Source organism: Meles meles, chromosome 10 (genome assembly GCF_922984935.1).
Source record: "Meles meles chromosome 10, mMelMel3.1 paternal haplotype, whole genome shotgun sequence".
Lineage (NCBI taxonomy): Eukaryota > Metazoa > Chordata > Mammalia > Carnivora > Mustelidae > Meles > Meles meles.
Genome location: NC_060075.1, coordinates 59,236,023 through 59,253,345, shown reverse-complemented (window position 1 = coordinate 59,253,345; position 17,323 = coordinate 59,236,023). Strand labels below are relative to the sequence as shown.

At 37.2% G+C, this 17,323-nt stretch overlaps 1 protein-coding gene across 4 annotated transcripts in view; it reads right to left on the bottom strand.

Annotated features, from left to right (window-relative positions):
• The window catches only part of CRPPA (CDP-L-ribitol pyrophosphorylase A), a 318,329-nt gene that overhangs the window by 298,030 nt on the left and 2,976 nt on the right, over window positions 1–17,323 (bottom strand). For all 4 annotated transcript variants that reach the window (XM_046021494.1, XM_046021496.1, XM_046021495.1 and 1 more), the window contains exon 2: window positions 248–524. In XM_046021494.1, the coding sequence (XP_045877450.1) occupies window positions 248–524 (277 nt within the window). The remainder of the gene's footprint in view (window positions 1–247; window positions 525–17,323) is intronic.

Sequence of the window (17,323 nt, the reverse complement as noted above, 5' to 3'; positions counted from 1 at the left end):
ACATTCAGAACTAAACTCTGAAGACATTACTACATGTCTTCATGTAGTAAAAAGCTCATGTTACGATGAGGGACTATAAGAAAATATAAGTTCTAGTACAGTCTCAGAATATGCCAAGCTTCCTAAAAAATTTTGCATTATGTCTTTAAGTCAACATGCCTATTTTAAACAAACAGACATCTAAATATGATTTCATCAAAATCCAACAAGTTAACACTTACTATAGTATTTTTCAGAAGTTACTTACCCCGTGTTCCTTAGCAGCTGTGACAACTTTGAGAAGGACATCTTCCTCAACAAATGGTCTCACAGCGTCATGGATTATCACAACTTCTGGTTTAGAGAGTTTAGAGTTGGGCTGGTCCTCTGCCAGTGCTCTTAGCCCGTTGAAAATTGACCTGTGGCGGGTCACTCCAGCTTCAACCAGGGAGATGCGCTGATGCTTGTACTTTTGAATGATACCTTTCATCGCTTCCATGTTCTCTCCAGTTACTGCCACAACAATGTCTTCAATCCAAAATACCCTAAAAGAAAAATGTGCATACATTTAACATAAACTGAGCCTTATACGAGTTAAGCTAGTAACAAAGTGAATTAATAAGTACTACTGTAACTTCTTAGGGGTATGGAAAACTGAATGCTAAAGTACATCAGTCTGATGCATTTTATCAGGTCTAGTAAAGAAGCTGATCAATATTTCATACTCTACATAATAACAGATATAATTTCACTATGGACTATAAAACATTACGTCTATATAGATATACAAGACATACAGATTCCTCAGTAATTAAGTTTGAATTAGACTATCAGTACATCGAGAAAAAAGAATACAGTAATAGGCCTTTAAATTGATTCTTTCCAAATTATTTGTTCAATAGAATAGGAACAATCTCAAAAGTCTGTCTCTAAGTCCATAAAATTATTAAAAAAGCTGGAACACTTACCTAACACAAACTTTGCCTACATCAAGGTAAAAACATGATAGCTAAATAGGGCAACTAAGACTGTATAAATACAAGTGGGACTCAAAATAATAAACTTTGTAATAAAATATAAAATTAAAGAATTAACCTATTGAGTCATACAAAGTATTGAGCCATTCTTCTATTGTACAACATTTTCCTAAAGACTTCCTGACCTATTGCTCTCACAGTCCACAGCATTGAGTGGCAACTGTGTTACATCTTGGCTGACTTCTCTTGAACACCAGTGCTAACAGAGCTTAATGTCATTAAACTCTTATGTTCCACCGCCAACAGGCCCAGATCAGGCAAACTGCCTCTGACCCATGCTATCAACTCTGAATGAAGGTCACTTTAAAATTTAATAGAACTCAAAAAATCTTTTGAAGAACTGTTAGACTATGACATGCTACATGTTCATGTTAGATAGTTCAAGTCTTATGCACATTTTTACGAAATGGAAGGGTCTGAAAATTACTTAGTGAAATTAACTTTTGTTCATATGAACATTCAGTTGATTTACTCAATTATTAAACTCCAATCTTCAGTTATTCAATCAACCCTTTCCATAATCCAAAACCCCACTGTGCCTGTGGCTACAACAATAGTACAGAGATGAACAAACTAAGAGCTACTTTATAGGCACACTGCCTTTTCATTTTAAGCCCATTTCTTTAATAAGTACTTATTGCACACTGAATCAATGATCAGCACTGAGTACACAATGAAAATAAACACTGCCTTTGCAGAGTTTACGGATCAAAGAACACCAAAGAACAAATACAAGCTGTGATCAGTGCTATGAAGAAAGCCAGGCGCCAGGATTGCAAGCAAATGGACTTTCTGACCAGCACAAGGAAGGCCAGGATGATACTCCCTAAGGAAGCTGAATTTGCTATAGGATCCAGACGGTGAGTGGTGGCAGGGGAAATACAAAAAGGTACAAAAGGCTGGTGGAAGCAAAGGCCATGGCAACATCCTGAGGGCCAGGAAACCACTGGAGTCACATCCTTTAAGCAAGGGGGAAAGCCTATGAAAGGCTGGAGGTCCAGGCAAGAGCAAGACTGGGCTAGGCCATGGGGACATCGCAGACCATATCATGGGTTTTAATGTTATAATAGAAAACCTTTATGCAGGAGAGGATATTTACAACTTAAAAAAAAAAAAAAAATGCTCACCCACCCAAATGTTCTAGGCATTGTTTTAGGACAGAAAGGCCCCTTAAAGAGGACCACCTCCTAATTCCCCAAACCTGTGAAGGTATAACCCTACACAGAGAAGGAACTTCACACAAGTGATTAAGTTAAGGATCTTGAGATGGAAGAATCATTCTGGACTACCTGAGTAGGTCTAACATAATCACAGGAGTCCTTACACATGAACAAGAGGCAGAAGAGTCAAAACAGGAGAGGAATTAACAGAAGCAGTGCTCAATGTGATAGAGGACCACCACAAGTCCGGGAATGTGAATGACCCCCAGAAACTAGAAAATGGCAAGTAAATGGACTGTCCCTAGAGTTTCCAGAATGAATGCAGCACTGCCAACACCTTTATGTTTTGGCCCAGTGAAACCTACTTCAAATTTTTGACTCCTCTGACTTAACAGAAGTGCAAGGTAATTCACGTTACTTTAAGCCACATAGTTCATGGACTGTTTTTTCTTTTAACAGCAGCAATAGTAAATTTAGGAGCCTCAATTTTACTTTTGCTGCAAGGTGGAGAAGAGATTTAGTAGAGAGAAAGGATGCAAGTAGACCAGATAGAAGGGAGCTGCTGCTGCATTCTGGGGAATACAGTGATTACAGCCTGGCTACCAAACTGAGCTTGTAGATGGCATTTAAGAGATAAATTAGAGATAATAACCTAGTAAGATTGGCAAAACAAATCAATTATGACAGAATATAAAACAGCTAACCTAGATTAACCATTTACTATGGTTTGAGCCTTAGTCAAGTTTTAACCTCCTGTAAGTCCTCCTCCTCTAATATCTCTTAAATGGGAAATAATTATAATATGATATAGGCATGATACTCAGTACTTTAAATAGTTTTACCATTCTTCATCAAAAGAAGACATTCCATTTTCCAGAAGGTAGGTTTCATGATGGCAGGGACAACATTTGTTTTGCCCATTGCTTTTCACCTAGTACCAAACAAACACTAATCTGTTGGTAAATGACCATGGTCAGTCTTATCTACCAGAAAGAGTGTAAATCTGACAACACAGTGTTGTCTCAAGGGTTATGAAAATGCAAGAAGCTCTTCAGCAACCTGGTTAGCTCCAAAAACTCAGTAATGAGTTTAACTTTCCCTATGTGATGTGGTTGCATTTTGAGTCATTTGACTCCTTACCTTCATTTCTAGAACATTAGGCTGCTCTAAGGCCAGGGTTACTCATGTTTTGTTAGACACTGTGGGGAATTTCAATCACAAGTGAACTAAGACAATGCAGTAATATTCACAGAATACCAGAGTCGCATATGGATTATTATGGGCAGGCAATAGAAAGAATTAGGGAAAAAGACTCAGTGTGGGTTGCTCTTCAGTTTGTAGCCCATCCATCCCCCATTCCTTCCCTTGCAAACCTAATTGATCACAGCATACTTACCAGTTTAGAATTTACACTGGACTTAAAGCCCCTCTGTAAGTGACAAGTGACAGTTCGTGTCCCCTAAATGTGGAGCTTCCCAAGATTCTGTCTTCACAGACACAGCTGTGATCAAGGCACTTAACCGCTGTTTATTGCACCATTCTCTTAGCTTATCTCCCTCTCATCTTATCCCAACACAACCCATTCTTACCACTCCTGGAGGATTTTTCTCACATGCAAACTGAAGGTCACCCCCTGCTCATTTTTGAGCTGGGCCCTTCAAAATCTGACCTCAGCCCACTTATCCCTACACCACTTCATCTTTCCCATACCCCTCTTACTCAGAGGCCATTTTCTCATACACGCAGGTCTTTGCTTATACTACCTCCTCCACTTCCCAGCACACCTATCACCAATCCTGGGTTGGGAGGAAAGTGGGAGGCTCAGTCCCACGTGTTCACCTATCAGTTCAGATATGTCTTCCCCTAGGAAGCTTTAGTAGTCATTCTGGGGGCAGCATCCCTGCTCTCCCTTCCAAGTGTACTCTTACCGCTAGAGACACTTAGCATCATACTCTACAGTTGCCTTTTCTATCTCCCTCACTAAGAAGCCAACTCATAGAAAACAGAGCCTACAACTTATAGCTTGGCACATTCTATACCAATTAGTATTAGTAATATTAACAGCGACGACAACTGATGGTTTGCTAGGTGACACATACTGTGTAGAGTACTAGCCTGCAAAATCTGGTTGCAAGAAGTCACTATTATCCACTTTATAGATGGCACAGAAGCAGTGGCCTGACCATAATCTCACACTTAAGAAATGAAAGGACCTGGGTGGACCCAAGTCTGATTTTGGAGCACATAGTACTGCCAATGTACTAATAGTCTCTGAGAAGGATGTGGCAAAATCCAGGAGCAAAAAGAGCATGTCCACGTCTACTGTGTCTCTAGCACTTCATTCATCTTATTAGTGATGAACCATATAATAAATACTGTTGCATTTGTGGTCAAAATGTCAAGTTTCCTGTAATTTCCTGTACTACAAGCAAAAATAAACATCTAACATTTGCCAGGCAGTATACTAGACAATTGTGATGTAATAGTGAACCAAGACTGGCAGAATTCCTGACCTCACAGACCATATGTTACTAAATATCTGTTAAGTGAATCCATGAATAGAGAAGACTTAAATAATTAGAAAGGAATAAATTATTAGTTTACATGCTTAAGCCTTTCCTCTATTCATGGATTCATTTAAAGTATTTGACATAATGGTCTATGATTTGTCTGAGTTTAGAGGAAAGAATTATTAACAGTGAACAAATATGTTTCAGTTTATTAATGACATCACATTAAAGTTTTTGGTTTCATTTTTTAGAGAACCTTTAAGTACATGCTCAGGTTAATCAGTAGTCAAGACTGTTCTATAGTCAAGAGCTTAACTTGTACCTTATGCTGTTCATCTCTTTTCATAGTGAATTTTACCATAAAAATAGCTCTAAAGTAACTGTAAAGGCCTCATGTTGCTTTTTTTCACAAAAATTACTCTCAATTAAATCTTAATATTGAATAAGAGGGAGATAGGCGAGACATTGCTAGACTAAATAGTCATTCAAATATCTTCACAATGAGTCAATGAATTAATGAACTCCCAAAGACAAATTCCAATTTTATGAGAATGTCTTCAAAGAGGTATAAAATAATTTCCAAACAAAGCCAGTCAAAATAGATGTAAATAATTAGATATACCCATGGCCTTTGACTATTTCCAAAAGTTGTAGGAGGCTCTAAAGAGCAAAGTGTTTTAAACTAGTCTTTCTCAGATTAAGGCCTATTAGTGTGTCAATTTAGTGAGTTTAGATTAACATTTTGGTTAAATGAAATAGAAATTAAAAGAACCGTCAAGTTAGAATGCATAGTAAATAGTAAGGATAGGCCTTCTTGAAAGCCTTTCAAATATGTGCACATATGTGTATTTAAGCACATGTTTAATGGAGTCATCGTGCAAAATATTCTTTTAAACAAGTCACAATAAAAAATTTTAAAAGACATAGTTTTAAACCATTCTCAAGAGATGACGTTGTTCTGCTATTTTGTTCAGAAACCAAGCATATATTCCCAGCACTTACAAGCCTTTTTAAGTACTGTTTATATTTCAAAGGATTTATTCACATTCTTTTCTAGTTATAGAATTAAGAGTCTTTTACAGCATTAAAGTTTACTAATGCAGAATCATGAGACTGAAAAAAACCTTAACTACCTCACGCAGTGCCTACCGAACAAATATTTGCTGAATAAATGAATCTGGTTGACCTCCTCAGCTGAAGGCAAATCCACACTGAACTCCTAGAGATGGATTTTATCAAGTTCTCTTACTTCCTTCCTAGCACATTCCATGGGCACTTACAAATCTAACCTCAAGCTCCATTACACCTATAGACATTTTGAGGAAAATTTTCGGCTCTCTTGTTTTCTTGTTTTTCTGCTGGTCTCTTGTTTTGTAAAAAATCACTTTAAGTATTCTGCTTGGACAGTTTAATATGATCAGTTGAAATCAGAAGATTTAAACAAACGCTTTTTAAATAAACAGATGGAAAATCAGGTCCTATTAAATCCTCTAAAGGGTTCTTACCAGGCTGTAGGTATTTAGCCCCAAGGGACAGTGGCAATTGTGGCTAACTGCCATGACAGTGTTCACAGAAATTAGGCCAGTGGACTGTCCTAATAACTGGTAGATTTACATCCCTCCATACCCACCCTCATATTTTAGCCACAAAGTATAGAACGGATGTGAAGGGGCCCTTCACAAGGTCAGGTCTCCTTATGATGGCCCAAGAAGGATTCCTAGGTGTCAAGCCCAACCGACCAGTCCTAATCTCTTCTTCAAGGAGCCCCATGGGGGCCTTCCCACTGGGAATTTAACAAAAACATCTAGTCATCTGACCTACACAAAACACAGTTCTATTGTATTTTTAATACATAATATAGGCCTATTGCTTGCTTCCCTTGATTCAGATTTGACCCCTTTCTTAATGACGCATTAAGATAATTCTTTAATGTCAAATTCATGCATTTGAACATGCTCACTCAACTATAACTATCTAGAGTGCCCTTTTCTTTCTGAATCTTAATCCAATTAGTCACTAAAACCTGTCAGTCCCGTCTACAGATTTCTCCAGTCTTCCCTACTCCATTCCAACTTTCAGCTCAACTTCAGCAATTAAATTAAATTGTTAATTTAAATTTACATTTATGTGTTTCTCTTCTATTTTGTTTCCATAGAATTTACAGGGGTTTTCAGAAAGAGTATGATAGAATAAGTACACAAAAAATCAAAAATTAGAGACAATCCAGTAAGTCAGAAAGTCTAATAAGCCATGAGTTCATCAACTTACACATATACACCTATCATCTGAGAAGATGGTAGAGTAGGAAAACCCTAAGCTCACCTCATCCCACGAATACAACTAGTTAACAACCCAATCTGTGTAAATGACCCATGAAGTGACTGGAAAGCTGGCAGAACAAACTCCACAACTAAAGGCAAGGAAAAGGCCACAGCGAAGGTAAGAAGAGCCAACACAGTCTGACAGCAAAAGGAACCTTGCTGCCTGTAGTAGGAAGGGAGCTGGTGGCACTGAGAAGGGCAAAAAACAGATTTCATAACAGCAACCCATGCAATGGGAGGATGCATCTCTTTACTACTTGCCTTTGAATGTGAAATGGCCCAACTTCCACCACTTCTTAACACGAGGACTTAAAGCCTAGAATTTTTAAAATCCCCAGACTCTAACTTGCTTGCCCAAAGACCCACTATGTCATGCCACCCCAACACATTTCAGCAGACCCACCATTTTCCAATCGTTCTTACTTCATCCCACTGTGGTGGCCCCTCCCTCAGAAGACCAGTACAAACCCTGCCAACACCCCATCTCTTGACCTGTGTTTCTGCAGGACCTCAGTTCCTGCAGAGGCAAGCCTCAGTTCACAAGCCAACCACTGCACACCTTGCTGCCCACGACAGGCAGAGAGGGCCTCTAGAGACAACTGAAGAAAAAAGAAGCTAAGATTCAACAGCAGAGCACACATGACACACATAGGAGAAAGTTTCTGAAGCACCAGGACCTGGGAAACACGGAACACTATAAGAAAACAGGGCACTATAAGACCTCTTCTTAATAAGGTTACTATTATTAGGAGCAAAAGAAGTAACTAATTTTCCTAACACAGTGAAACAGACACAGAAATTCAGACAAAATGAGTTGACACAGCAGTACTTCCCAAATGAAAGAACAAGACGAAACCACAGCAAGAAACCAAACCAAAACAGATTTAAGTTTTAAGGACTAAAAGAGAATTTAAAGTACTGATCATAAAAATACCTGCTGAACTTGAGAGAGGAGTGGAAGACATCAGTGATACCATTAACAGATAAAAAAGAACCAATCAGAGATCAAGAACACAGTAAATGGAACTAAAAATACACTTGATGGAATAAATAGCAGGCTGGATGAAGCAGAGAAATAATTTACAAACGTGGAAGAGTAATGGAACATAAATAACCAAATCTAAGTAAAGTAGAGGAAAGAGAATTATGCAAATTGAGAACAGTCTTAGGGAACTCTGTGACACCAAGCATAATAATATCTGCATTACAGGGATCTCACATGAGAGAGAAGTAAGGGGGCAGAAAATTTATTTCAATAAACAATAGCTGCAAATTTACCTTACCTGAAGAAAGAAACCCATCCAGATCCAGGAGGCACAGAGATCCATGTCCCCGACCCAAAAAAATTCAACCCAAGTATGTCCACATCAAAACATATAGTAAGTAAAATGTAATTTAAAAGATTTTTTTTTTTAAGTACACTACAAAAAGTAGTGAAAGAAAAAAAAATTTTAAAGCAGCTAAGGAAGAAAGTTACATTCAAAGGAAACCCCATAAGGCTATCAGAGGATTTTTCAGCAGATACTTTGCAGCTATATTGATATTGTGGCAGAACACAGTGGCAGGATACATTCAATGTGTGGGAAGGGAAAAATCAGCAACCAAAAATCTTCTACCCAGGAAGCTATCCAGAATAAAAAGAGAGAGAAAGAGTTACTCAGATAAAGCTATAGGAGTTCAAGACCATTAAACCAGCACTACAAGAAATATTAAAAGGGACTCCAAATGAAAAGGAAGACCATAAGTTGGAGTATGAAAAGTAAACAAAAAAGTAATAAAAATAACTTTTACTGTAAAAAAAAAAAACAGTCAAGGGATTCATAAAATAAAAGGATGTAGTGGGAGACAAAGCATAAGAGACTTGTGATCTCAGGAAACAAACGGAGGGTTGCTGGAGGGGAGGAGGGTGGGAGGGATGGGGTAGCTTGGCAATGGACATTAGGGAGAGTATGTGTTGTGGTGAGTGCTGTGTATTGTGTAAAACTGATGAATCACAGACCCATACACCTCAGACAAATAATATATATTTAAAAAAAAAAAAAGACTCACTCAAGAAGAAACTGAAAATCTGGGGGGACGGGGGAATGTATCCAGCACATAAAAACACTTAAAAACTCTCCCCTTGCCAGTAAAAGTTTGCTTAACCATTATGCCCATTGCCATTTTGTTGAAGATTTGCATATTAACAACATCTGTCCCCCCACCTCCCTCTCCAAGCAAAAAAAACAAAAAAGGGGAGGGATTCTTTGCTTTTAGGAACTCTATGCCCCAACCAAATACCAAGATTTTCTATAATGGCCAAAGAAATGCAAAAAAGTCCCTCCCCAAAGCATTCAGAATTTGAAATGGCAGAAAGTTGTCTAAACATTCCATTGTGATTTATTCACAGATTGAGATTAAGATTCAGTGTTCTTCTCAGTTTTTAGTCACAACATCACACCATATTACTATCTGTGGGGATTTTCATAATCAGCACAACTTTGTTCTCTGCTTTTCCTTGTCTTCAGTGTTTTCTGACTTTTGATGGCAGTGTAGCTCACTGAAAACAACTGGTTAGCACCGCTTGGCCAAAGTCACCTGGCTTCCCCTGGCCTCCCTCTCCTCCCCTGGAAACCAGTAACTGCTTGATGGACTTATAAGCAGTATAGGAGGTCATGTTAGCAAAAGTCTCTCCCTTGGCATGTTACATGGGCCTTCAGTGGTGATTTTAAAATTTCAAAATTTGCTGTCTGATGTATTTTACTTAATTCATGAGTGTATAAATTAAACATTGCATTAATGGGGGAAAAAGGATATAAAATATGACACAATACACCTAAAACATAGGAGAAGAGGAGTAAAGAATGGATTTAAACTAGGTGACCATCAATTTCGTATAGACTGCTATACACAATTGTTAAACACACACCTAATGATAACCACAAATCAGAGGCAGGTAATACGTATGCAAAGAAAAAAGGGAAAGGGATCCAAGTGAATCACCAAAGAAAGCCAACAAACCATGAAATACAGCAAGAGAAGGATCAGAGAAAATCTGTAGAAACAACCACAAAACGAGTAACAAAATGGAAACAAATACTATCTATCAGTAATTATTTTTAACATGAATGAACTAAATGCTCCAAACAAAAGGCATACAGTGACATGGTGGATAAAAAATAAGAACCATCTACCAGCCACCTATAAAACACTCATTTCAGACTTAAACACACATGCAGACTGACAGGGAGGAGATGAAGAAACATTTATCATGCAAATAGATGCCAAAAGAATGCCAGGGAACAATACAGACTTCAAAACAGAGACTATAACAGGAGACAAAGGAGGACACTATATAATAATTAAGGGGACTATCCAACAAAGACATAACAATTGTAATACTTATGCACCCAAAAGGGAGTGCCCAAATACATAAAATAATTATGAACATAAAGGAAATAATCAATAGTCATAGGGGACTTCAATACCACACTGACATCAATGGACAGATAATCCAAAAATAAGGAAAGAGTAACTTTTAATGACCCACTGAACCAGATGAAATTAACATATTCAGAACATTCCATCCTAAAACAGAATACACAATCTTTTCAAGAGAACATGGAACATTCTCCAGAATAGATCACATATTAGGCTTTAAAACAAGCCTCAACAAACACAAAAAGATTGCATTTATAATATGCATCTTTTCTCACAATACTATGGAACTGGTAAACAACCACAAGAAAAATATCTGGCAAGACCATAAACACACAGAGATTAAATAACATGTTACACAACAATGAATGGATCAACCACGAAATAAAGAAATTAAAATAAAGAAATTAAAAAGCAGATGACAATAAATGAAAATGAAAACACAATGATCCAAAATCTTTCTAACAGGGAAGGTTCTAGTAATACAGGCCTACCTCAAGGAGCAAAGAAATCTTAAAATCTCAAAAAAACCTACCTTACAGCTAAAGGGCCTACAAGAAGAACAAACAAAACCTAAATCTAGCAAAAGGAAATAAAGACAGGAGAAGAAATAAACACTATAGAAACTTTAAAAAAAATAAAAATAAAAAAAAATAAAATGCATCAATGAAACCAGGTGCTGGTTCTTTGGAAAAAAATAAAATAAACAAAATAAACCTTTAGCAAGACTCACTGAAGATTAAAAACAAAACAAAAAGAACGACCTTAACAAAATTACTAATGAAAGAGGAGAAATAATACCACAGAAATACAAGTAATTTTAAAAGATTATAAAAGCTGATATGCCAACAAATTGAACAACTTAGAACAAACGGATCAATTCTTAGAAACCTATAACCTCCCAAAACTAAAGCAGGAATAGAAATTTTGAACCAACCAATCACCAGCAATGAAGCCAACTATTATCAAAAAAAAACTTCCAAATGGAAGTCCAGAACCAGATGGCTTCACAGGCAAATTCTACTTTATACGTATTCTTCTCAAAGTATTTCAAAAAAACTCAGGAGGAAGGAATACTTCCAAATTCATTCTATGAGGCCATTATCACCCTGATATCAAAACCAGATATAGATACCACGAAAACAGTACAGGGCAGTATCTCTCATGAATATAGATGCAAAAATCCTCAAAATACTAGCAAACGAAATCCAACAATGTATTTTTAAAAATCATACACCATTATCAAGTGGGGTTTATGCCTGGGATGCAAGAGTGGTTCGATATTCAACACAGTACTGGAAGTCCTAGCCACAGCTTTAGATCTAGGAATAAACTTAACTGAAGAGGTAAATGAACTGTACTCTGAAAAAACACTAGTGAAAGAAATTCAAGAGGACAAAAAGAAATGGAAAGGCATTCCGTGTTCATGGATTGGAAAAACACTGTTAAAATGTCTAGATTACCCAAAGCCATCTATAGATTTAATGCAATCCCTATCAAAATACCAACAGCATCTTTCACAGACCTAGAACAATCTTCAAATTCATATGGAACCGAAAAAGATCCCAAATAGTCAAAGCATCTTGAGAAAATAAAACTGGAGGTATCACAATTCCAGACTTCAAGTTATATTACACAGTGGTAGTAATTAAAAGAGTATGGGCGCACCTGGCTGGCTCAACTGGCGGAGCATGTGACTCTTAAGGTTGGGGTTATAAGTGTGAGCTCCATGCTGGGTGCACAAATTTCTTAAAAAAATAAAATTTAAAAAAAAAAAGGATTTAAAAAAACAGTATGGTAGTGGCATAAAAACACACATAGGTCAATAAAATAGAACAAAATATCCAAAAATAAACCCATAATTCCATGGTCGATTAATCTTTGACAAAGGAGGAATGAATATACAATGGGCGAAAGACAGTCTCTTCAACAAATGATGGTGGGAATGCTGAAGAATGAAACTGGACCACTTTCACCATACACAAAATTAACTCAAAACAGATTAAAGACCTAATTGTGAGATCTGAAACCACAAAAGTCCTTGAACAGAGTACAGGCAGTAATCTGACAGTGGCCATGGCAACACTATTCTACTTATATCTGCTGAGTTGAGGGACTACATCAAAATAAAAAGCTTCTACACAGAAGAAAGCAAAAAACAAACCTAAAAGTTGTGGCTCAGTTAACAGTCCACCTCTTGATTTCAGCTCAGGTCATGATCTCACAGTACTGGGATCGAGGCCCAAGTTGACTCTGGCTGGGTGTGGAGCCTGCTTAATATTCTCTCTCCCCCTCTCCTTTTCCTCTCCTTAGTAAATAAAACAAAAACCAGAAATCAACCTACAAAATGGGAGAAGATATTTGCAAAGGACATAACCAGTAGAAGAGTTAGTATCCAAAACATATAAAGAACTTCTAAAATTCAACACCCAAAAATCAAATAACCCAATTAAAAATGCAAAGACATGAACACACATTTCTTCAAGGAAGACATACAGATGTCCAAGAGACACATGAAAAGATGCTCAACATTATTCATCATCTGCAAAATGCAAATCAAAACCACAAGATATCACCTCACACCTGTCAGAATGGTTAAAATTAGTAACACAAGAAACATCAAGTGCTGACTAGGACATAGAGAAAAAGAAGCCTCATGCACTGCTGGTGGGAAAACAAACTGGGGCAGACACTGTGGAAAATACTATGAAGGTTCCTCAAAAGTAAAAATAAAATTACACTATGATCCAGTTATCACACCACTGCTATTTACCTTTAAAAAAACAAAACAAAAACAAAACCAAGAACACTAATTCAAAGGGATACATGCACCCCTATGTCTACCGCAGCATTATTTACAATAGCCAAATTATGAAAGCAGTCTGATGAACTGGTACACACACACACACACGTACGGATATTACTCAGCCATAAAAAAGAATGAAATCATGATATTTTGCAAAAACATGGACAGAGCTAGAGAGTGAAATATATTTCTAAGTGAAATATGTTAAAGAAAAGCAAATACCGTATGATTTCACTCGTAAGTGGAATATAAAATGTGCCTGGGTGGCTCAGTTGGTTAAAGCCTCTGCCTTTGGCTCAGGTCATAATCCCAGGGTCCTGGGATTGAGGCCCACATTGGGCTACCTGCTCAGCGGAGAGCCTGCTTCTCCCTCTTCCTCTGCCTACTTGTGCTCTCTCTCCATCTCTCTAATAAACAAATAACATCTTAAAAATAAATAAATAAATAAATAAATAAATAAGTAGAATATAAGAAACAAACAAGCAAAAGGAAAAAAGAGAAGGGCAAAACAAGAACAGACTCTTAACTATGGAGAACAAACTGATGGTTACCTGAGAGGAGGTGGGTGGGAGAATAGGTGAAACAGGTCATGGGTATTAAAGAGTACACTTGTGGGGCACCTGGGTGGCTCAGTGGGTTAAAGCCTCTGCCTTCAGCTCAGGTCATGATCTCAGGGTCCTGGGATCGAGCCCTGCATCGGGCTCTCTGCTCAGCAGGGAGCCTGCCTCCCCATCTCTCTCTGCCTACTTGTGATCTCTGTCAAATAAATAAATAAAATCTTTTTTTAAAAAATAATAAAGAGTACACTTGTAATGAAAAAATAGATTTAAAAAACCAAACAAAAAAAATATATACAGAAGCATAGAATTATTACTTTGTACACCTGAAGGTAATATGTCAATTATGCCTCAATTTAAAAAAGCAGACTAAACCAAACAAAACCAATACACACACATACACACATACACACACACACACTCATACCATAGAGTCTAAGTTGCTAAAATTGGACTTGCACTGATTTTCCAAGTGTCAAGAAAGCAACCCAACTCAACCACAAAAATCAGAGTTTACTTAAGACAAACACATATAAATCAATAAAACAGATTTCTAATTCATCTGACATTACCACACTTATGTTGACTAATGCACACTAGCCAAACTAAAGGAGACAAACCAGAATTAGAAGGCCAACATGTTAATATACAGTGATACTATCAAAAATCTGCAATGCTTTTTTATTAGTGGGACAGCCCATTTCCTTCCATTAGATTTATATGGGCTGCCAGTTTATTATAATGTTTTGATGTGCACTGAACCGGTATCAAGGAACAAGTCCTCTTGGGCTGTGTCCTCCTATCTCAGGAAACAAGTAACCTCACCAACTATAGAGAGGGCTGTGACAGACCTTGTTCAAATGTATCAGCAGAGGAACTCCCACTCCCAGCCCACCTCCGCCATGAAACTTAAGCAGCAAAAGCCCAAGTTTGCCTCACTAGCTTGCTTTTCTTACAGTTGTCATTTTATTCATTCAACTATGTTTAGGTTAACTCGCCACTCTGAATGAGAGTTTCTTTCTTTACTTATTTGAAAACAGAAGTTAAGATTGCCGGCAGGAATTTTTATTCCTACCTAAGACCTGGGCATACATTTTTTAGATAGTAAAATAATTGAGTAGATCAATTTTGAGTGTATTTTACAACTTAACTGTCAGAGCTTTAGGCCTCCAACACCATTGTCACCTAAGTTTTCTTAAACCAGTAATTCTTTCAGAAACTCTGCTCACAAATCAATAGTTAGATAAGGGCCTCAGATTCTTGTTAGTACAATGGGGGCAAAAAGAGTTTTCAGTGACTGAAGAACAGGTATTTTAACATATACCATGTTGTTTGAGAAGAAACTCCCTTGAGCTAACCTTAGACGCTAAGGATCTTACCATTCCACATAGGAATCTTGCTCTTTTTTTAATTCCTCTATGGCCATGGAACCCCTTACTTAGCCATTGGCTGTGCAGAGTCAGAGAATAAACCTCCAGGATTTTGACAGCAATCTAGGAGTTTAAACACTTCTTTCAAAGGTTTCGACCAGTTGGGTTTTCGGGTTTGGGGGCTTTTTTTAGCTGTCCACCTCACCTTCAGAAGTATCCTGTACCCCTAATTCCTGAACCTTTCCAAGATCCTGGGATTTCAACTAACATGCTTCTTCGGGACTGTTCCCACTTTCTTAGGACTGTTACCACCAAGTTTTTTGTTTTTTGTTTTTAAGACAACTTTATTATTTGATTATATTCATTGTAGAAAAATGTGAAGACACAGAAAAATATAAAGAAAATTAAAATGATTCAGTGTCCCAACACCAAATACAGTAACAAAAGATTATATATCCATTTCTGGTATTTTTGTGCATTAATGTAGAACTTTAAAATGAAATTAGCAATGCAAAATGTGTGCACATATCCTTTTTTCGTTTCGTATTATAGAGCAACCATTTCTTTAGGACATTAAATATTATGTGAAAACATGATCTTCAGTTGGCTGCTTCACAACCCAATTAGAGCTATGCTGTAATTTACTTACAACCGTTGGATATTCAGATTGTTCTGAATATTTACTATTATAACTAATGGTATACTAGACATCCTTCCCTATACATAATTCTTTGTATCTCTGATAATTTTTTAAAGATAAATTCCTAGAGTAACCAGCACAAAGGGTATAAGTATTTTTAAGCCTTCCGATACATTTTAGCAAACTGCCCTCCAAAAAGACTACAGATTTATAGTAACATCAATAAATAGCCTAATAATTTCCATTTCTTCTTCGTAGTTCCTTGGTAACATAGGAACTGGATATTACCTCCCAACCTTATTCTTACAAATCAGACTTAGGTCTAAGTCAAATCAGACTTAGGTCAGTCTGGTTGATTACCATGCTGTTCTTCTAACATTTTGTTGTCATTTTTATCGACTCCAGCACCTCTTACATTCATTTTCCCTTGTGTAGCCTTTTTGGGTGGGTAAATGCAAGAGTGGAAATAATGCCATCTAAACAAGTATTTAACTAAAACCAAGACTAGCTACATTTCTTCACATTTCCCTATCCCAACTGAAGCACTGTGGACCGGTTCCATAGTGTAATGGTTAGCACTCTAGACTCTGAAGAACTGTGGACCAAACTTCAGAGGCGAAAGTTCTCAAACACTGTAATTTTATACTGGCTCAAAATTCTGAAAGACAGATCACACCATAAGGGTCATTTTTCGATCACTATCTTTCTTAGCCAAGATTAACGAAGAAATAAAGATACTGACAGCAACCTCTGTTGGTGAGATGGCAAAAGTTTGCGAAAGGAAAATCTTAATTTACAAAGAACAAAGGAGATTTGAAATGAAATTCTACACAACCCATACTCACAGTGCAGACACTGTCCTAAAATAAACCAAATGACAAGACAGTGGTAATACCCAATTACAGCTTTTATTTGGGACAATGAGAACCGTTCTTCCCCCATAGTAATGATAAATATGCATAATTTCACCAAAGAGCAAAAGGCAAGAATTTTACAACATTTTATGCTTCTATTTCCTTTCCTGAATAATTCCTGAACCTGAATAATACAGAGGGATGAAATAACCTAGGGTTTTTATCACCATGCTCTAGGAAGTCTATTAGCAGTCAAGAGATGCCCTACGTTTAGGAAATGGCTCAGAAGCACCCATACCTAAACCCCTGTAATGCAAGGTTTCCAAGGACTTCCTGAAACACAACCCAAATATAAGCATTCCTTAAGTTCAGGAATTGAACTTAAGTTCAATGGAATGAAGCATTCTATGGAATAAGCATTCCTTAAGTTCAGGCATTGTAACAGTGACCAAAAAAACACCCCGGACTATTTCAAAATGGAGATTTAAGCAGTTGCTATTAGAATTGTATCATTCCTGTTACTAACAGAAAACCCGTACTACCCATCTTCCATAAATAAGGCCTTTCTAGAAAATTCTTCTACTTTTAAAGATTTTTGCAGTAACCACCTATCTCAGGCTCCCTCAGAAGATGCGAACATGCTAATAGTGCTAATTTCCTTCACAGGAAGGA